The following is a 22144-nucleotide window of genomic DNA, read 5'->3' as shown; positions in this document are numbered from 1 at the left end:
CTTAAATCCCTCCCAATGTTCCAATTTTTCTTCCTTCCTTGCATGCGTGTTTTGCATCCTGTTTTTGTCTCTTCAGTCCTGATCCATTCAATGTGCTCATTCACAAGCGTCGGCTATGAATAACCCCCCCCCCCCACTTCTATCTATAAAGGACAGGGTTTGCACAAACTCAGCTGACCTACCACGTCTACATCACAGCTACTGTGATCAGGCAATTTGGCAAGAATCTGGGCACGCAATGGCTTATGCTTTTCAAAAAGTACAATGGGATGTTTAATATTGAAACAAGAAATGCAGACGGGACAGCGAGCTTTAAATCTCCATTACGAAGGATGATATCCTCCATTAATGACTTTCATTGAAAATTCAGCAATGCCTGCTGCTGGCACAAGATTACAAGATCAGTTTTTAAATAGGTCTGACCTTGGTAGAGACAGAACCCAAACTAAATTATCAGTCAATGGTTGATAAAGGTAAGCTAGCCACAGTGAGAAGCAAGGAGAAGCTGACTTTTTGGGTGTTAACCCTTTGTCAGAGGAAAAGCTTCCAAAGAAGGGTATATAAAATATTCTATATTAAAATATAGAACATGAACAAACAACAATAAGTTGGCAATAGTAGAGCAAGGTTTTGATGGGCCGAATGACCTCCTGCATCGAAGTTCCTTGAATATATGTGATTGATGTATTAATTGCAAATGTGCTTTAATGGCTCCAGGATTCTGTATCCCATTCAGTTCAGTGAGTTGGCACAATAATACTTTATAATGTCGAGTAAATAATCCTGCAAAAGTTCTACTTTTTCGGAAAATAGAAGAACTGCTTATTTTCCAGTGAGCCCATGTTGCCAAAAGTTATACGATATGCACTATTTACCCAAAGTTCTTGCATAATTAAGGCTTTATCTGCATCAGAGTAATGCGCCATGGTAATAATGCCTTGGCTACTGAAAAAAAAGTCTTTCCGTACCGAACAACAAATCTGCAACATTAATTCAGTGTATTTTGAAAGGGAACTTTTTACCACAACGATTCAAACCAAGCACAACCCTTAAGGCTGTGCCTTCTACTTAAAGCGTAGACAACAAGGAGAGTGCATACAATTGCACCTCCTGGGTTGGGCCACACCATGAGGATGCGACGGTAACTGTCTCTGTCGATTCCCCAGAGCTTCAGGTCTGTCCGGGCACGGACTGTGGCAGCACGTGGTGTTCCGTATATGAGGGCCAGCTCGCCAAAGCTGCCACCTTCTCCGATGCTTGTCACCCATTCATTCTTAACATACACCTGGAGTGGGAAATGATAGAATCAGACAAAGTTTAAAAAAGATGAATGACAGTTGCAAGGCAGTCATGCGAGCAGGTGCCTCACCCCCACATTGACTGCCACAAGTGGATTGTATGGCAACAATTTTAAAAGTTCTTATCCAAGAGATCATCTGAAGCCGGTGTTGAAAGATATTTAAGAAAAAAAACACCAAAAGGTCAACAACAAAAAAAAAGTATGCAAAGGAAATGTCAAATCAAAATAGTCTGGTTAGAAATTCCACACTTCCTCAGCGATGGCTATGTTCCTTACACAACCACATTCTCTCTTTCCAGAGTGTTGTTGCGGAGGAAGAAATTTAGGATGAGGCAGAGGATACAATGAGTAGTTTGCTTGCAGTCGGTGTTGGATTTCCAGCAGTAGTCAAGGCCAGAATTTTGAAGTTGGCCAGGGTCGCGATACACAATGCCCTACTCATTTTGAAAGGTACAGTGGAATCTTTAACATCCACCAGTGAAGGCTAGGAGCTGGTCACCTGGCTGAATATCCCTCTGAAGCAAGGTGTACTCAGTTGGGTGACAGTTTATAGTTGGCTCAAGAATCAAAATCAGACTCAACAGCTCAAAAGTGAAATGCCTACCTCTGAGCTGCTGCCAACCTATCTGCTTTGGCTAAACATGCACCATTTCCAAAAGCAGGTGCACTGGAATGCAGGTGCTAAATAACATGTGCAGTGGCAGGGAGAGGCAATGCTAAAATGTATACAAGAGAGAGAGAGAGAGAGAGAGAGGGGAGAAAAAGTCATGATGTAAAACATGAGGATTAAATAATGAATGAAGAAAAGGCATGTAGACTTTTGTAAGTGTTCTCTGCGGAGTTGCTCATTCGTTGACACGGTCGTCGACTTGGCAGATTTGTAATACAGGGTCAAGCAAGGAAACATTTCTCATGGGCTAAAACAACATGACAAATTAGCACTGACAAATTTTGCAACTGATAAACAACAAAGAATGTCAAATTATACAATGTTCTTAGCTCTATTTGTCTTTACCAGTTTGTCGTTGCCATCTCTACTGAAACTGCAGACGGTTATGTGACCACTGCACCCCATCTGTTGCTGAACTACCTTCTCAGGTTTCCCAGTTTCCATAACAGACGTCCGTTAGTGAGCTACAGCTGTCAGAGAAACAGATGCTCAGTTTTCTAGCATGGTTAAGAAAAAAAAATGGTCACGCATACTTCCCCTGGGCCACCTTTCTGCGTTTTTGGAGCATTTATTAGAGTTATTACAATGAAACCTGCTGTAAGTTTTTCTCTCCTACAAACATTTTCTTGTACCTATTACGATGTATCCACAAATAATTATCAGTGCAAGAGATCATAGTGCAAAACAGAAAAAAAAAACATTTGACAAGATGTGATTGATAAGCTTACTTCAAAGGTCTCTTAAAAATTTGATTCATTACCTCCACCACAGAAGATGAAGAAGGTTATGTTTTCACCCCTTTATGTCTGTTTGTTTGTCTGTCTGTCTGTCTGTCTACAACATATCTCAAAAAGTTGTGGACGGATTTGGACGAAACTCGGTGGGCATGTTGGGTGTGTGAAAAGGAATAATTGATTCAATTTTGGTGAAGATCCGAATCCAGATCCGGATCTCATAATATCTAAAGTGATTCTTTACCTTTGAGAGACAGGGCTAAACCAATATATAACAGGATATCTCAAAACGTTGTGGACAGATTCAGGTGAAACTTGGTGGACAGTTTGGGTGTGGGACCATGATAAATTGATTCGATTTTGGTGAAGATCTAATTCCGGATCGAGATACGATAATTATTTAATTTTTTAAGCGATTCTTCACCATTGAGAGATGGGGCCAAAACCGATATAGTGCTGTATAGCATGACATTTCAAAAATGTATTGGGCCTGATATGTTCTCGTGGATCAGGCATTACGTGGCAGAGGTGTGCACTCCACCGAGTGCACTTATCGTTGTAAATGCTACCATTTCCCAATAGAAGCTGTGTGCTGCATTCAAATCCAACACCAACAGCAGACTTAAGCCTTAACACCAACAACAGAAATGCTTATTTTCCAGTGAGCTCAAGCTGCCAAACAACAGCTAACTTGAACATCAAACATGCATTAAAGAGAAGCTACTTATTTAAGGTTATTGATTCTATTTTCACACTAAAATCAATGGAACCAACCTCATGGGTTCAGAAAATGTTTTATGAAAATAATCTTCAAGTTCTTATTTTAATGAAAAAACAATGGTGTATTTCAAGAAACAATGAAAGAAACACTTTTTTTCCCAAACAACAAATGTAACTTCAGTACCAAACGAGATAGATGCCATTTCTTTTTTTAAAACCAGGAACTCTGTTTCCTGCTCATACATATTTGTTAAAGAGAAATATTTACATACCATACCATTATGGGAAGGATCGACTTTTTTGGGAGAGGAATTTAGTGTGACCCCTTGCTCTTGCCACCCGGCTACCCTGCAGCAACAAGGGACAGTTCGTACAAAGGCCCTTCACCGCCGCATTTGCGACACGCATGTCGCAGAGGCAGGCGGCATTAACAAATGGCTGCAAATTGCTAATTAGGGCTCATGTCACATCCTCAGAGACCAATAACGGTCTGCAACAGCCGGACACTGACCCCGACCATCAATCTTCCAAAATCGGACTTGTTCGACACCAACATCTTTCACAATTACAGCACTCCAGTGCAGAAATTTATTATTTTCTTCCAACAAGATAATTAAACAAGGATTCCCAATGCAGAATCATTTTGCGATTAGTCAACACAGCAAAGTAAAATTATTTATCCTATACAAAAAACGCAGTTTGATGGTTAATATATAGATACATACGTACAATCAGCAAGTCACAATTTTTGTATCCCTGATGATGAATTTAAAACAAATATGCAGTGCAATGACATTTAAATAAATAAGCTGTGAATGTTTTGCTCCAAAAGTAAAATAAAATAAAATAGAAATCCTTTATTATGATAAAATAATTCGAAATATATTTTATGTCAATGACACAACTTTGTAAATTAGAACTTTCTAGTTTGCTTCTACTTTTCTAAAAACACAAAGGATATCAAATTAGTTAGTCTATATATATATATATATATATATATATATATATATATATATATATATATATATATATATATATATATATATATATATATATATATATATATATATATATATATATATATATATATATACATATATGTATATTGTTACAGCTGTGGAAATTCGCAGAACACCATAAAGGTTCCTTAGATTAGCTATGCCGGTAAGTGAGTGTTCAGATAGCTTTCCCCACCGTTGTTTAGAGGGGTTTCTTCGTGTTCACCGGGCTGCGACCCTTTGAGATAGCCGTTTTTCTTTATCTATCGTTATTTTGAACCACGCAAACAACAACCGCCACCAAGTACACCACAACGCCAAGCAGGCAACAAACCTCCACACAAACAACAGCCACCAACTATGCCACAACACCACCCACGCTACAATAACCATCACAACAACCACCACCATCTTCGCCACGACGTCCGCTTCCGAACGCCATCCTTTATGGACCACGCTACGACGGTTTCCGCGTGGGAAACCGGCCAAGAACGCGCGAAGGAAACAAAAGCTCTCGCGGAGTCTGTGGGGTTTTTTCCCGCCTATTTTCCCCGCGCTTGGTGTGAAGGGAAGGGGGCAGGACAGCTCGTTTCCAATTGGTGGATGCACGGCGTGAGGCGGTCGGAGTGAGGGCACGCCCCTTTTCAAGAAGCTTCTCGAAGGAAGGTGGAGTCGAGAATGGGGCGGAGGAACGGGCGGAGCCCCGCGCTATAAAGGTCCGCGGACCCTGTCTGCCACCCTCGTCTTTGGGGGTGGCTATTTCTTGCTTTTGAATGAATGTTGGTGGCGCCATGTCCGACAAGTTAGAACTGAGTAAGTGACTGTAAATAATAATCATATTCGGTTGTATTGCTGCTTCTTGCTTGTATTATTGCATGACTGCCTTGGCTGTATATACGTGTGCTTGTTAATAAATGTGCTTGTGTGAAATGTATCCCGTTTGTTGCGTCCTTTCCCCATTGACAATGCCATCTTGCATCGTGGAATAATTAGTGGGTTTCAAACACCCGGGAAGGAGAATCGGATCTGTCGAGGTCGGCGATAATACCCACTCGGTTATCGCTTTAGAACGGAACGGACCGCTTAAGCGGTTCGTGTCCTAAGCCGACCTGCGGCGCGGTACAGCCCCTCGATAGGTTACCCGCGCGAGTACTTAGGTATTTCTATATTCGGCGAGTGACCCTATTTCGCGCGGGTAGAATGGGAACTGGGCTGTGGCGAGGTTAAACCCCCACCCATGACTGGTTCCTGGTGATAGTTCCAGGAGGGTCACGACTGAATTGGCCGGCCGGTGGGCGACGCGGTTGCGATTGGAGGTACGCAGACGGTCGCACGCCAGCGGGCGCGAATTCGTAACACTGGTGTCAGGAGTGGGATACAAACTCTCCCGTCTCCAAACTAAATTTGCGGGAATCGGCCCAGGGGTGTGTGAAGCGACCCCCCCGTTCCCATCAAAATCGATCGATTTAAAAAAATATTCCCCAAAATAAGATGGCTTTTCAAGGCGAACGGGTGCCGGGGGATTTAGAAATTGTAGAATCCATGGCTCAGGATGAAATCCCCGAGCAGGACATTCCCATTAATGTGCAGGAGCAATCCCCCCCACAAACGAACCAGGAACCCAAAATGGGCACGGCGGCAGAAGCCGCGGCGGATGACACCTCCCCTCCCCTCCTCCGCCAAAACCCCCCGATCCTTGCCGAATCGGCTCAGCCGAGTGCACCCGACATGGCCCAGCTATGCGCCATGCTGGCGGGAGTGAACGCGAATATGCAACAAATGCAAAGCGGAATGAACGCGAATATGCAACAAATGCAAAACGAAATGAAGGCGAATTTAAAAGAAATCGCAAAGGAAATAAAGGAAGAATTGAAGGAAGAAATAAAAAACAACATGGAAGCGAATACGCAAACAATGCAGGGTGAGATGCGGCGAGTGGGGCAATGTCTGCAGGCGGGCAAGATGGCATTTGCGTGCAGCGAAATGCGGACAACGGTGTGCAAAACGGCGGCACCACGTGGCGATACGATGGAGCCGATGGGTGAGGGTGCGAATTGTTTTGGCCCCGCAATGGAGGCGGGTGAAGACAAAGTAATTCGGGGGACGTGTTGGGCGAGAAGCGTAAAGGTGACGGAGAAAGTGACGGTGACACAGAGGGAAAAAGTAAAGGGGGTGACCGAGACGTGTACGCAAGCCACGTGGAGACGGCAGAAATAATAGTTGAGACAAGGGAGGTAATGGGTGATGAGGTGACTGAGTTGGCAGAGACACGGGAGATAGAGGGTGAATTGGACGAGGTTAAGGACGAGCACACACACGGAGGTAGTGGAGGATAATGGGGGCGAGCTCACGGAATGTCTTGAGACCGGGTGCGAGCAGCTGGATAGCCTCCTCCAGGAACGAGGGGAGGGAATATGCCCCCTTGAAGCGGTTCACGACCAGGTGGGTCCGGTCGAGCTTCGTGGAGTTGAGGGGGCGAGTGCTGTTGACGGGTGCACGGAGAGCTTGGGGGGTATAGAGGCCCCGGAAACCCTTGGAGTGGCACGAATCCCCAGTGTGGTTACGAGTGTGGTCCCGGTGTGTGTGGTGTCGAAGTGTTTGTTTATAAGTGTGGCAAAATGCGTGCTGCAACGTGCACATAGCGTGGGTGCAAGGGCGTGTGTGAGAGCGACCGCGTGTGTGACACAGACCCCGTGTGTGGATGAGACCCCGAGTGGGAGTGAAGCCCCGTGTGTGAGTGGTGTGGTTGCGAGTGTGCCGAAGTACGTGCCTCCCAGCACGCCGTGTGTGGATGAGGCACCGTGTGTGAATGGAACCACGTGTGCGAGTGAAAGGGCATGCGTAAGTGAACGGCCGTGTGCGAGAGGAACAGCATGTGTGAGGTCGCTGTGTGTAAAGGCCCGGTCACACCTTGACGTTTTAGCCAGCGATGGCAACGTGTTAAAATTTATGTAAAACGCTGGCTTACGTTTAACTTTTGATGTTTTTTTTTTAAAGATTCGGACGTATTCATAGCGACTTGGTCTTATGTATAACGCATTGGTAACTACACAGAACGTTTCGTTGTGTTATAGATAACTTATACCAACGAATGCTGAACCTGTTGTCGGCCTACACAACCGATGCCCAACGATAGTCTAACTTAGGCATAGCGCGTTGCACGCATCGCCGACGATGTCGTGACGTAGCCTATTAAAAGGCTGACGCACAACGATTCGAATCATAACTGCCGTAGAAATGGAAGTGTCAACATCGCGGTCACACCTTGGCGATCTTGCCAGCGTATGCCGACGTAACAAAAAGTGTGTCTAAAACGTTGGGGCACGTCAAATACGGTATGGGTAAGTTTGGTATGCGCGAGTACAACGCTAAATACGCTATCATAAGTCGTAGTAAGTAGAGTACGTCAAGAAATTTTGAACATGTTCAAAATTTTACGACGTACTCGGCGTATGACACACGTTCCGCATGCGATGCGGATAAGTTTTACACACGATATGTGGACGCTTACACACGTCCACAAAGGCTACTTATAAGCTACTCATAAGTCGAAACATGTCGCGGTAATCTCTTTTTTACGCGAAACTTATTTCTAACTTATGTTTGACGTGCTTTGAACCAATTCTTTACGTAGTCCCAACACACATCGACGTATGTAGACGTATTCCAATGACGTCTTCCGGTCGACAAAAAAAAAAAAATGAATGTGTTTCTAGGTTACAACTGCCATATAAAGACGTGTTCCCAGCGGTTTTGGGAATTGGTATATGAAAATGGTGCTCATAAAAGGGGAACCCAACAGTGTTTTCGAGTCCTTTTTGAGTCGATGTCCATGTCAGCAGTAACAATATCAGTTTCAGTATCAGTATCAGTATCAGTATTAGTAATAGTTTGTTCATGTTGGCAGTAGTAGGTGGGTGTGAGGGGGAGGGTGTGGGTTATGATGGATCGTCCTTGCGTCCGCGTGTCCACGGGTAGGTTCATAGGCTGCCACTCAATGATTTAAATGGCTGCATCTCCATATTGAAAGTAGACGCTTGTGCTCAACAATTGGATTTTTTTTTACACTCAACGACTTTTAAACGGTACCACTCAGCAATTTCATTGTTTACAATGAACGATTTAAATTGCTGTCACTCGCCTTTGTTTTTTTTTTTTGTTTTTTTTGTTTTTTTTTGACGCTGGGGTTTGGAAATTTGAAACGTTTCTTCTGAACGTGTTAAAACGCTCAAACTCGACTATTTTAAATAGACGCTGCCGATGGACAATTGGAATCATAGCCAAGCTAGACATCGAAGTGTGAACATCCTCGTCATGCCGATGAAAAGTTTGAAGAATGCTGCAAATAAGTGTCCTGGCCGTGGCCGTGGACGCTGACGCAAGGACGATCCATTATACCGACGACTTTCAGCCTATGAGTAACTTAAAAGTAACGTCTGTCGACGTGTGGCAACGATCGCGTAACGTGCCAACAACACGTTAATCATAGGTTAGAAATAAGTTTCGGGTACGCTAAACATTACCTCGGCGTGTCTCAACTTCTGATTAACTTACAAGTAGCATGTGTTGACGTCTGTCAACGATCGCAGACCGTGCCTACAACTTGTGGCCAGCGTAGCGGAACGTGTGAGTCATACGCCGGCATACGTCGTGAAATTTCAAGCATGAAAAAATTTGAGGACAACCGAAAAGTACAACGTTTAAAGCCAACGTACAACGACGTATGGCAACGTACTACGACGTATGCCAGCGTGCTCTCAATGTTATCAAAACTTACCCATAACGTATTCAACGTGTGCCAGCGTTTTAGAAAAAAAATTCAAAAATCGGCATACGTTGGCTAAAACGTCAAGGTGTGACCGGGCCTTAAGGGAGATGGCGGTTGGTATGCGGGAGAACGCAGCCGCATCTCCGAGTGGAAGTGACATGGTGAGGTATGTCAGCGTCGTAACACGCAGGTGTGTGTGGGTTGAATGGCGACGGAGACGGCGACAGATAAGGGACAGAGGCCGAGTAGCGGCCGGAGTTGTGTTGGGGACCACGCTGGGTTTACCCAGCAGCAAACGCGAGGTTCGGGCCGTGCTAAGCACGAGACCGCCGCGTGCGCTGCTGCGGAGGTGAAACCCGGTCCGTAAACGCCAGCGGTGGATGTTAGCCGTTCCCGCGGACGGACAAAAGGTAGGCTGGATTAGGAATTTGGACCAGATGGGTTCTCCAGGTGGGCGTGTGTGTGAAGCTCTATGTGGCCTGCGCAGTGTGTTCTGTTCGCAGAGCACACGACGCAGGTCACGGACGGGCAGAGCACATCTGTTCGCGTGGGGAACCCCTCGAAAGGCGAGGTTTGCTTTAGATGCGCAGAGTGGCGTCATGGCTGTGTGCATGGTTGGAATCCGGCAGGAGGGTGAATCCCTGCCGGATGGTGCCGTCCAAGAGGGACGAGGGACGCGAAGTGCGAACAACGGCCATGATGTCACGCAAAAGGTGCGCGGTTGTGAAATGCCGCGCTGGTGCGCAGGTTGCGAGTTGCCGCGCTGGTGGTGCGCATTTAAAAAAATAAAATAAAAAAAGCAAGCCTCGCTTCGGGTAAACAGGATTCCCAGGCAAGGGGTGGAAGACCCCCTTGCTTGGGCACAGGATACAACTAGTTAGGAGGATGGGTTAGTGTTAGTTAGACCGGTTTCATGGGGCAGGGGTAAGTCCTCATGGGGCCGTGGAATGGACTAGTTAGAGGGATTTAGTGCAGATTTAGGATGGGAAATGGGAAATGACATTTTGGAGGACAAAGACAGACAGTGAGTGTGTAGAGGGGACATAGCTTAGGCCTAGGTCACATTTGCCTCGGCGGCCGTGGGGTCTCCAAAATCTACGGCCACGAGCAATTATACAGCGGCCACAGTATTTCCACAGTCACACAATGGAGCAGTCACATATGTTTTTCTTTTTCGGGGAGTTGCACAGCGTATTTATAAATTGTGGAGACCGAAAACGTGGGGTTGCCGTATGGTCTTTGATTTGATGTCGCACGGTGACCTTAGGGCGTTCCTGCGGCGGCCATAGAATTTTCAAGGCAGACGCAAGGTGCCCGCAAGGCCACCGCAGGGGGGCCCTAAGGTGAACGTGCGGCCAGACGGACGGTAACGAATGGGTTAATTTTTTTTTTTTTTTTAGCAGTTTTTTTTTTCGGCTTGTCGAATTGCTACGGCGAACGTAGCAATGAAAAAAGTTATAACTCCACGTTATAATTCTACGGCGACCTTACGGCCTATAAAATATAGCAATATGGCGTAGGGCCACCCTGAGGCCACCTCAGAAAGTCTGCGGCCACCGCACGTTTCTGTCAATTCAGAGGGAGTACGGCCGCCATATCCTCGCCGTAGAGCAAATGTGACTTAGGCCTTAGGTCTTAGAAATTGTGGAGACCGAAAACGTGGGGTTGCCGTACGGTCTTTGATTTGATGTCGCACGGTGACCTTAAGGGGGCCCTGCGGCGGACATATAATTTTCAAGGCAGACGCAAGGTAGCCTCAACTTTATCCTGGTGTTGGCGTAGTGGTTAGGGTAGCGGCTTGGGATCCAAAAGGTCCTGAGTTCAAGCCCCGTTGGCCGCTTGAATTAATACACACCAGGAGGTTGACTCAGCCTGTCATCCTTCCGAGGTCGGCGAAGTGAGTACCAGTGTACTGGGCCCGGTGTATACCCCGGTTAAAATAGGTGTACCAGATCCCTGTGTCGTAAGAGGCGACCAGGGTTGCGTCAGGAAGGGCATCCGGTGTAAAACATGTGCCAAATCACTATGCGGATCATATGGATGATCCGCTGTGGCGACCCCTAACGGGAGCAGCCGAAAGAAGAAGAAGAAGACGCAAAGTAGCCTCAAGGTGCCCGCAAGGCGACCGCAGGGGGCCCTAAGGTGAACGTGTGGCCAGACGGACGGTAACGAATGGGTTAATTTTTTTTTTTTTACCAGTTTTTTTTTTTTTGGCTTGTCGAATTGCTTCGGCGAACGTCGAAATGAAAAAAGTTATAACTCCGAGTTATAATTCCACGGCGACCTTACGACCTGTAAAATATATCCAAACGGAGTAGGGCCACCCTGAGGCCACCGTAGAAACTCTGCGGCCGCCGCACGTTTCTGTCAATTCAGAGGACGTACGGCCACCGTATCCTCGCCGTAGAGCAAATGTGACTTAGGCCTTAGCTACATAGAGTTAAAAGGATGTGCTACTTGTGTAAGAGATGACGTGGGAGCACAAGGTAGTTGAGGGGATGTTGTGAGCAGAATGGCAGAATTCAGTGGAGTGTGTTGAAGAGTTGTGAGGTGGAGACATGTTGAGTGAGTGAGGCCAGCGGGCCTGTGTGTATGGAGTGAATGTGGAATGCATGGTGCGATGAGTGATTGGGGGGAGGAGTGATTCCCACCCAAGGGAGCCCGGGTCAGAATAATGTGAGTTAGTGGGTTAGACAAATTGACAAAATGGAGGTCGTTTTGTTGTTGGTGGGAATGTACGGGCTGGGAGCGTGGCTGCGAACGGTGATTATCGCTGAGTGGGTACCCCGGGCACCGGGCAAGTCGGCCGCAGTAGGCCAAGGGCCCATGGGGGCCGGGATAGTGTAGTGGGCACGGGTGCGCCCGCATGATGCGGGGGGCCCGGGGCACCATATGCCACGGGGGCAGTGTATTGGGCACGGGCGACCCTAGGAAAGGGGCCCGGGGCGCCAGCTTGCCACGTGAGCATGGGGTCGCCAGGGAGGGCACTCCCCAGTTTAGGGAGCTGGTAGGCTCGGAGGCAGTGTAGTGCCGGGGGTGCCATCAAAGGAGAATCGGCAGAGGGTAGTTCCTGCCAAGGGAACCACGCTGCCCAGCCACGAAATTGTGCGGGGGCACGAGTGTAAGGAAAGAGAGCAGAGGAAGAAGGGGATGAAGAATCCTCGTGATCCTGGATAAGTGACCTTCCTGGATAAGTGACCTTCCTGGATAAGTGACCTTCCTGGGTAAGCGAACTTCCTGGATAAGTGACCTTCCTGGGTAAGCAAACTTCCTGGATAAGCGACCTTCCTGGATAAGTGACCTTCCTGGGTAAGCGAACTTCCTGGATAACCGACCTTCCTGGATAAGTGACCTTTCTGGATAAGAGACCCCCCGCATGATCGAGAGCTTGAGAGGCACAATAAAAACTGGAGGGCATGGCCTGGAATTTGAGAGGACACCAACACAGGCGACGGGAATCTTGGTTGTTAGAACTGATAGTTTAAGCGAGAGGTGCTTGTTGAAAGCCCCGGGGTAGTTTAAGGAATAAATGGTTAGGGTAGATAGGAAGTGTACCCCTCCGCACCATCCATCCCTTCGCTCTCGTTGTGGGCCGCTGGACCGACTTTGGGTTAAAGATCACTGAAATATGAGGAGGCCATTCTGAGTCTTGAATTGGCCCTTGACACAGGACGCTAGCTCTCCCTTATTCCCCTCCAGGAAGGGAACGTAGGGGTTGGGAGTAGGCAAGGAGACAGGATAGGTTAGCCGGACAGAGAGAGTAAAGGGGGTTAGGAGACGATTTATAGTGGGGAAAGTAAAAATAAAAATAAAAACAAAAAAATAAGTGGGGGCTAAATTGGTTTTTGACAAATTAAGGGAGTGGGTATGGACCGAGACAGGCAAAGGCGATAGGTTGGGAGGGAGACAGTAGGTGTAAAACTTATCCCCATCGCATGCGAACGTGTGTCATACGCCGAGTACGTCGTAAAATTTTGAACATGTTCAAAATTTCTTGACGTACTCTACTTACTACGACTTATGATAGCGTATTTAGCGTTGTACTCGCGCATACCAAACTTACCCATACCGTATTTGACGTGCCCCAACGTTTTAGACACAAGCCATGCCTTGCCTGCCTTTGCCTTGGCCCCATGCCCACCTGCCCCCGTTCTGTTTTGCATTCCCCCCACCCACCCCCCTGTTCATTACCATGTGCGCCAGGATCATCGTGCAAGCCACAAGGACTGCCCTGTTGGCAGCCACAACACGGGACTGCACTGGCGGTCCCTGCACCGCTTTTGGTCACTGCATTCATTTCAAAAGGGGGAGGCCTTGGACTGCGTATGAACAGCCAGCCACATGTCCTGTCACCTGCAGTGGTTGTGACTTGTTTTGCTCCACAAAATCCATAGATCCTGGGCCATGGGTAGTGTAAAATTATAAGGTTAAGTTGTACTTGTAAATGTGTTTTGCTCCCCCGGCATGTGAGTCTTAGCGCCGGCAATTTATTTAAGTCGTCTGTATGAGTGGGTTTGTTTAGTTAGTTACTCAGCCCGTAGGTTATTTATTTGGGGGACACGAATACATTGAATTTCGCACTCAGGGATCCGAAGGTAAAACGTACTAGGGGAGAACTACACATGATGGCACACGAAAATTCGATGACTCGGGACGAGTCTGTAAAAAGGGGAGGGGGTAGTGTTACGGTTGTGGAAATTCGCAGAACACCATAAAGGTTCCTTAGATTAGCTATGCCGGTAAGTGAGTTTTCAGATAGCTTTCTCCACCTCTTGTTTAGAGGGGTTTCTTCGTGTTCACTGGGCTGCGACCCTTTGAGATAGCCGTTTTTCTTTATCTATCGTTATTTTGAACCACGCAAACAACAACCGCCACCAAGTACGCTACAACGCCAAGCACGCAACAAACCTCCACACAAACAACCGCCACCAAATACTCCACAATGCCAAGCACGCAACAAACCTCCACACAAACAACCGCCACCAACTACGCCACAACGCCAACCACGCTACAATAACCATCACAACAACCACCACCATCTTCGCCACTACGTCCGCTTCCGAACGCCATCCTCCACGGACCACGCTACGACGGTTTCCGCGTCGCAAACCGTCCGAGAACGCGAGAGGGAAACAAAAGCTCTCGCGGAGACTGTGGGGTTTTTTCCCGCCTATTTTCCCCGCGCTTGGTGTGAAGGGAAGGGGGCAGGACAGCTCGTTTCCAATTGGTGCATGCACGGTGTGAGGCGGTCGGAGTGAGGGCACGCCCCTTTTCAAGAAGCTTCTTGAAGGAAGGTGGAGCCGAGAATGGGGCGGAGCGACGTGCGGAGCCCCGCGCTATAAAGGGCGGACGGCACGCGAGGCTCACTCTCTCTCCGTGGTTCATGCGTCTCTCCTGCCCTGTCTCCCCGGTGGTCCAGTTCTTTTTCTTCTTCCTCGCTTGGTTCCTGCGCTCGTGGTCATGTGAGCGGCCTGTTGGTGGGAGATGCAGACGGAAGGCGCAGCAGTGCTGGCTGTGTGGTGGACCTGCACGTCCGGACGAGGAGCGCCGGAGAGAGCTTTCCGACCACGTGAGAGGCCCGGAACCAGGCGTGACCACGCTGATGGTCGTGGAAGCGGGACGTCGCGACTGACAAGTGAGAACTGAGTAAGTGACTTGAAATAATAATCATATTCGGTTGTATTGCTGTTTCTTGCTTGTATTATTGCATGACTGCCTTGGCTGTATATACGTGTGCTTGTTAATAAATGTGCTTGTGTAAGCTGTTAGGGTTAGGGTTAGGGTTAGGGTTCGTGTCCTTTCTCCGTTGACAATGTCATCTTGCATCGTGGAATAATTAGTGGGTTTCAAACACCCGGTAAGGAGAATCGGATCAGTCGAGGTCGGCGATAATACCCGCTCGGTCATCGCTTTAGAACGGAACGGACCGCTTCAGCGGTTCGTGTCCTAAGCCGACCTGCGGCGCGGTACAGCCCCTCGATAGGTTACCTGCGCGAGTACTTAGGTATTTCGATATTCGGCGAGTGACCCTATTTCGCGTGGGTAGAATGCGGACTAGGCTGTGGTGAGGTTAAACCCCCACCCGTGACTGGTTTCTGGCGATAGTTCCAGGAGGGTCACGACTGAATTGTCCGACCAGTGGGCGACGCGGTTGCGATTGGAGGTACGTGGCTGGTGGCACGCCGGATGGCGCGAATTCGTAACAATGTATATATATATACATATATATATATACACACGTGTAGAAATATACATCTATATGTGTATATGTGTATATATATATATATATATATATATATATATATATATATATATATATATATATATATATATATATATATATATATATATATATATATACGTGTATAAATATACATCTATATGTGTATATGTGTATATATATATATATATATATATATATATATATATATATATATATATATATATATATATATATATATACGTGTATAAATATACATCTATATGTGTATATGTGTGTATATATATATATATATATATATATATATATACGTGTATAAATATACATCTATATGTGTATATGTGTATATATATATATATATATATATATATATATATATATATATATATATATATATATATATATATATATATATATATATATATACGTGTATAAATATACATCTATATGTGTATATGTGTATATATATATATATATATATATATATATATATATATATATATATATATATATATACGTGTATAAATATACATCTATATGTGTATATGTGTGTATATATATATATATATATATATATATATATATATATATATATATATATATATATATATATATATATATATATATATATATATATATATATATATATATATATATACGTGTATAAATATACATCTATATGTGTATATGTGTATATATATATATATATATATATATATATATATATATATATATATATATATATATATATATATATATATATATATATATATACGTGTATAAATATACATCTATATGTGTATATGTGTATATATATATATATATATATATATATATATATATATATATATATATATATATATATATATATATATATATATACATATATATATATACATATATATATATATACATATACACGTGTATATATATATACATATACATATATGTATATACATACATATATACAGTCATGTGCCTCTTAACGACGTCCCGGGCAACGACGGATCGCATAAACGACGTATCTTCCAGCTCTGAAAAAAAAATAAAAAAAAAATGAAAAAAAATATGTAGCTGAAAAATTCCTATCGCCGAGTGATGTTGCCTCGTATAAAAATAGCACATACAATTATGTACACTCTACAGAACATAATACCTCATAATGATAATAAACATCGACAGTGTAGCCCTGTTATGATGAGCCTGGTGTTGGCGCAGTGGTTAGGGCAGCGGCTTGGGATTCAAAAGGTCCTGAGTTCAAGCCCCGTTGGGCCACTGAATAAATACACCAGGGGGTTGACTCAGCCTGTCATCCTTCCGAGGTCGGCGAAATGAGTACCAGTATACTCGGCCGGTGTATACCCCGGTTAAAATAGGTATACCATATCCCTGTGTCGTAAGAGGCGACCAGGGTTGCGTCAGGAAGGGCATCCGGCGTGAAACATGTGCCAACTCTCTATGCGGATCAGACGGATGATCCGCTGTGGCGACCCCGAACGGGAGCAGCCGAAAGAAGAAGAAGAAGAAGAAGAGTGTGGCCCTGTTATAATGCGATTGTTGAGGTCCATAAAATGTCATCGTGAAAAAAACAGGATCGTGCAAAATCAGGATTCAAGGAAATCAGCTTTCAAACTAAATCAATGTTTGCACGTTTACCTTCCAGCAAGTAAATTACCTTTGAATTGAAGAATTCAACGAATAAATCGTTGTTGTTCGTCAATTCAAACAAATTTATTTTTAGTGAAGCTTTTTATGTTGTTAAAACAATCGCACTGCTCCGAAAATATATCAGAATTGACAGGTGCTCGTTTATTCATTTGTAAATTATAACATCGATGCAATGATTACGTATTTATAAAATCCAAACGTTATTTATTCACCTTTCTATAATCGATGCGAGAGGAGGTTGTAAGCTGCTGCTAACAACACTGATGGCCGTCATGAACTGCACAAAGGTAAATCTAACGTGTCTTCTGTCTCTTGGATGTGTGTTACAATTGCCGACAGTATTCAATACAGAAACATGCTGTACAGGTTTGTATCCGAGGAGCAATAGGCTACACCATATAGCTTAGGTGTCTATGTTTGTGCAAGTACGATGTTCGAAAACGAAAATGAAAAAACAATGATGTTCGCACAACGACGACGTCACTTAACAACGCGTTTCTCAGAACGTAACCCCGTCGTTAAGTGGCGCATGACTGTATGTATGTATGTATGTATGTATATGTATATGTATATGTATATGTATATGTATATGTATATGTATATGTATATGTATGTATATATATATATATATATATATATATATATATATATATATATATATATATATATATATATATATATATATATATATATATATATATATAATAGGTGTACCATATCCCTGTGCCGTAAGAGGCGACCAGGGTTGCGTCAGGAAGGGCATCCGGCGTAAAACATGTGCCAGATCACTATGCGGATCATACAGATGATCCGCTGTGGCGACCCCTAACGGGAGCAGCCGAAAGAAGAAGATATATATATATATATATATATATATATATATATATATATATATATATATATATATATATATATATATATACATATACATATACATATATCTACATGTATGTATATATACACATATACCAGCAATGTAATCCATTTTATATCCATGTAATCCATGTAATCGAAATTGTAATCAATTTTGTATTTGTGCATGCACAATCCATTTGCATAAAGGCAGGAAACCATGGTGTAGAACCATCACGATGCTGATGACAAATGTACGTAGAGGGTTTATCAAGGGCCGAGTGCATCTACTTGGGAATACTTCTCATAATTCACAAGATAGACATACTCTTGCTGCAAGAAACCAACACCACTTATGATGAAAGAGCAGCCAGCCTCAAAATCCCTGAATTATATTGTTAGTTGTCAGCCACTACAACCTGAAGCACAAACAAGCAAGCACAAAACCTCACAAGAACGAACACAGAAGCAAACTCGATGACAGACATCACCATCAAACTTGAGTAAACATCTGTGAAGCTTAGCATGTTCATTGTCCACAAGCAACTGTGAGATTATTGTCTAATGTTACCAATTACCCAGCAATATATGCTGGTAATTTCATAGCTATCATGCAATATGGGAATATATGTCTAATCATTTTTAGCAGGTAACTCCAAGACTGGGCAACAGCTGGGAACTTAATACCAGATTCGATGGTAAAGATCAGGACTCCTCCCATTCGACAAGTTGGTGGAAAGACTTCACTGCCAACCAGTGTTTTGTGTCCTGAGCCTCAAATGAAGAACCACTGCAGGGATCCTAAACTGTATTGCACAACTTTCTGCAGTCAACAATCATACAGGTTAGTGCTGATCCACATCAGAAACGAAATCCCAAGAATCACCTTGATACCGTGACCCTGCTAAATCTTCAGGAAAGCTGACTGGCTATCATTTACAGCAGCAACCAAGGGCACAGTCTCCAAGATACCACAAATACTGTAAAACCTCAAACTCTCCACCACCTTCTCATAAAGAAAGCATCCCATGCTCTCATCCCTCATGGCTTCACTTAAACCTAATATACCCTTTGTTGGAGCAAAGGAAGCAAGTGTTTGAGAAACATTTGGTCAAACAGAGTTGTTCCCCTTCTACTGGTGCTTCTTTATTCTCTTTTTTGACCACTGTATTTAGGTTGGTTCAAGCGGAGATGTTAAATGTAGAATTTCTGTCGTGATCGATTATTGCGTTGGTAATATTTTTATTTGCCGCATGTATTGAATTGTCATAATGTGATTCATAGTGATTTGTGCCAAAGACTTGAGAAGATGCATAGTCACATTAAGTTCATTAGCCGCCAGGAATACAGGGCACTTCTGCCCTCACTTCCATCGACACAGGTTGTGTCAGGCCGGTGCATTGTTAGTGTGGTAAATCGGTTCATTTTTGGATTGATCGATTCGTAATTATAATGGCACATAGTTCCTGAAGTACTGTTGTTCATGGAATGATAACTCGTAGTGAGTTTGGGGTTTTGAAAGTTAAATCTTTCATAAAGTATGAGTGACACTGTGTAACTGGAAACATGCCGCTGTTCCATTAGTAATATTGTTACGGTGCCGGGGTCGGCCGCCAACCAACCGCTCTGACCTTTGAATTGAAGTCGGCCCTTGAAACCTTTGAGTCGGCCCGACCGATCGCCCGGAATATAGATCGCGCCCGGATAAATCTGAGCGACGGGTCCTTGTACAAGAACCGAAATACACCAATGGGAAGATCACGTGGGGTAGGGTCGATTGCCAATCTCCAATGTACCTAAACACCCACGTCATCCAACTCCCGGGGTATTCCACCCTCGACGGAACTCGTACGGAACAAACCGCCGAGGCGAGCCTGTCCCGTGCGCGATTCCGAGCGGCTTAATCGCAGAGACCCGTCGGTCAAAATGTCCCCCTTTTACGGCAAACCAACGGCTTTCTAACTTCCAACACACTAAATGCTCAGTCAATGAAATAATCGATGCGACGAGCTGAAAACATTTAACAATTGGGGTATTTATTAATAGTAATGGGGAACTGGGAAGCACGTTAGAGCAGAACTATTCTGACTACACGAAATGCAATGCAAAGATTTACAGCACACAAAGCACTTAACAATTTCCTACTTATTAGACGGGCCCAAGGACACACGTACGCACACACACACACACCCAAGTAATGGTGGCTGAGGCCTTTAATAACGGGCTCCAGCTCGGAGGACAGGTGAGCTGAAACCCAGAGCCTATATCGAACCCTCCACCTCATGTGGTCTTCAAGTTGTTCGGACCCGGGCTCCAGCGAGAGCGAGCTGGACCCAATCGCCGTGAGCCACGATCCTTACCGAGCTCGCGCGAATCCTCCCGCGCTTCTCAACACGTGCTGGTGAGACGAGGCGCCGATCCTTCCCGTCGATGTGTCGCTTCCCCGAGGAACCACCTCCAAGAAGAGGTCGATGAGTCGCACCAAGCAGGGAACCAAACGGAGAACAAAGAGCTCCACGAACCAAGAAGAAGAAGAAGAAGAAGAAGAAGAAGAAGAAGAGGAAGAGGAAGAGGAAGAGGAAGAGGAAGAGGAAGAGGAAGAGGAAGAGGAAGAGGAAGAAGAAGAAGCCACCATTCGCAGCTCGAGTCGAGCAACCGGCTCAACTTTCTTCCAAACAAAACAGCTCTCCAAAAAGCCTACCGAGCCAAGCAGGACCCGAAGCTCTGCTGAAATCCTCCTCTGCAGAAGCAAAAAGCTTCCGAAGGCCTCAACCCTAACCCAAGCCAAACAGGACCCTAAGGTCTGCTGAACGACGCCCCTCAACTCCCTTCTCCAACTCGGAACACGAACCAAGAAAGGATCTCCTCTTTGTCCTTCTCCGCCCCCCTCCCCCGTGCCCAGCGTGACTCATACCCTCGTGATCCATCCCCCGCTCAACCACGGGTGGGAGGGAGTTGTTGACATCATGAATCACGGGACGGCAGGGTTCTTCTTCCTCTTCACAGAAGAGGGGGAGGGACGTCTCCTATCCATTGTTCGTTCCCTAACTATTAAATCGATCCGCAGCATATCTGATCGATTTCTGAGCATTTAAACAATGGAAGGTGAGCTATCTTGGGAACAAGTACTTATTGACATAGCTGACTAAAGGAACCTATATGTTGTGTGCAATCGAATTCCAAATTTGTAACACCACCCCCTCCCATTTTTACAGACTCGTCCCGAGTCGTCAAATTTTCGTGTGACCAGCATGTGTAAGTTTTCCCCCAGTACGTTCTACCTTCGGATCCCTGAGTGCGACATTTCTTTATACGTGTCCCAAAAATAAATAACCTAATGCGCTGCGTAACTAATTAAACAAACTCTCACAGACTCATTCGGATAACTTAACTAAAATTGCCGGCGATAAAACAAACATGCAGGTGAGGTTCCACGTATTTACAATTTTCATTTGACTTATCCATTACTTAACCATGGCCCAGGACTTGTGATCTGTGAAAGGGGAGAAGGTAAAAGTCATTTCAAAGTTCATTGATGCAGGGGAATGGATGGAGATGGTCGCAAAACAAAAATGAGCATGATGGATGCACGGGCTGCCTGCAGCGCAGTCCTTGCAAAACTGGATGGTCCTGGCGCACATGGTGATGGATGGACACAGTGGCAAATGCAAACAAGGGCAAGCAGGCATGGGGTCATGGCAGAGGCAGGCAAACGAGGCATGGCAAGGCAAGTCCATGCAGAACAGGCGGCTGCAGCACAACAGGCTGGCAATGAAGCTGGCCGGCCTCTGGTGTTGTTCCATCAGGTCTGGAGGGAGTGCGGTGGTGCTGGCCGCTCTGAAGGCAGGCTCAGACCTAGCCTACTGTCTCCCCCCACTCAAATCGCCTTTCCCTGTCTCTGTCCATACCCACTCCCTTAATTTGCCACAAAACACAACAAAATTTCACCCCTCTTTATTTTTATTTCCCTTTTATAATCGGCTCCCGAACCCCCTTTATCGTCATTGTCAGGCTAGCCTATCATGTCCACATAGCCTACTCCCAACCTCTAAAATTCTTTTTAGAGGGGAATAGGGAGAAACTAGCGTCCTGCTTCGAGGCTCAACAAAGCCTCAGAATGGCCTCCTCAGAGTTCAGCGATCTACCAAGGTGAGTCCAGCGGCCTACAACGAGCGAAGGGATGGATGGTGCGAAGGGGTACATCTCCTATCGAC

The 22144-nt window shown here is 45.1% G+C and overlaps 1 protein-coding gene across 3 annotated transcripts in view; it reads right to left on the bottom strand.

Moving 5' to 3' along the window:
- LOC147034610 (cAMP-dependent protein kinase type I-alpha regulatory subunit-like) overlaps positions 1 to 22144 on the bottom strand; it is a 230587-nt gene that overhangs the window by 37142 nt on the left and 171301 nt on the right. For all 3 annotated transcript variants that reach the window (XM_085886182.1, XM_085886192.1, XM_085886175.1), the window contains one exon: positions 1127 to 1285. In XM_085886182.1, the coding sequence (XP_085742308.1) occupies positions 1127 to 1285 (159 nt within the window). The remainder of the gene's footprint in view (positions 1 to 1126; positions 1286 to 22144) is intronic.

The sequence above is a fragment of the Eptatretus burgeri genome, chromosome 1 (assembly GCF_056783735.1).
Source record: "Eptatretus burgeri isolate ZD-2024b chromosome 1, Ebu_testis_v1, whole genome shotgun sequence".
Lineage (NCBI taxonomy): Eukaryota > Metazoa > Chordata > Myxini > Myxiniformes > Myxinidae > Eptatretus > Eptatretus burgeri.
Note: the sequence above shows the minus strand (reverse complement) of the source record. Positions and strands in the feature narration are given on the sequence as shown.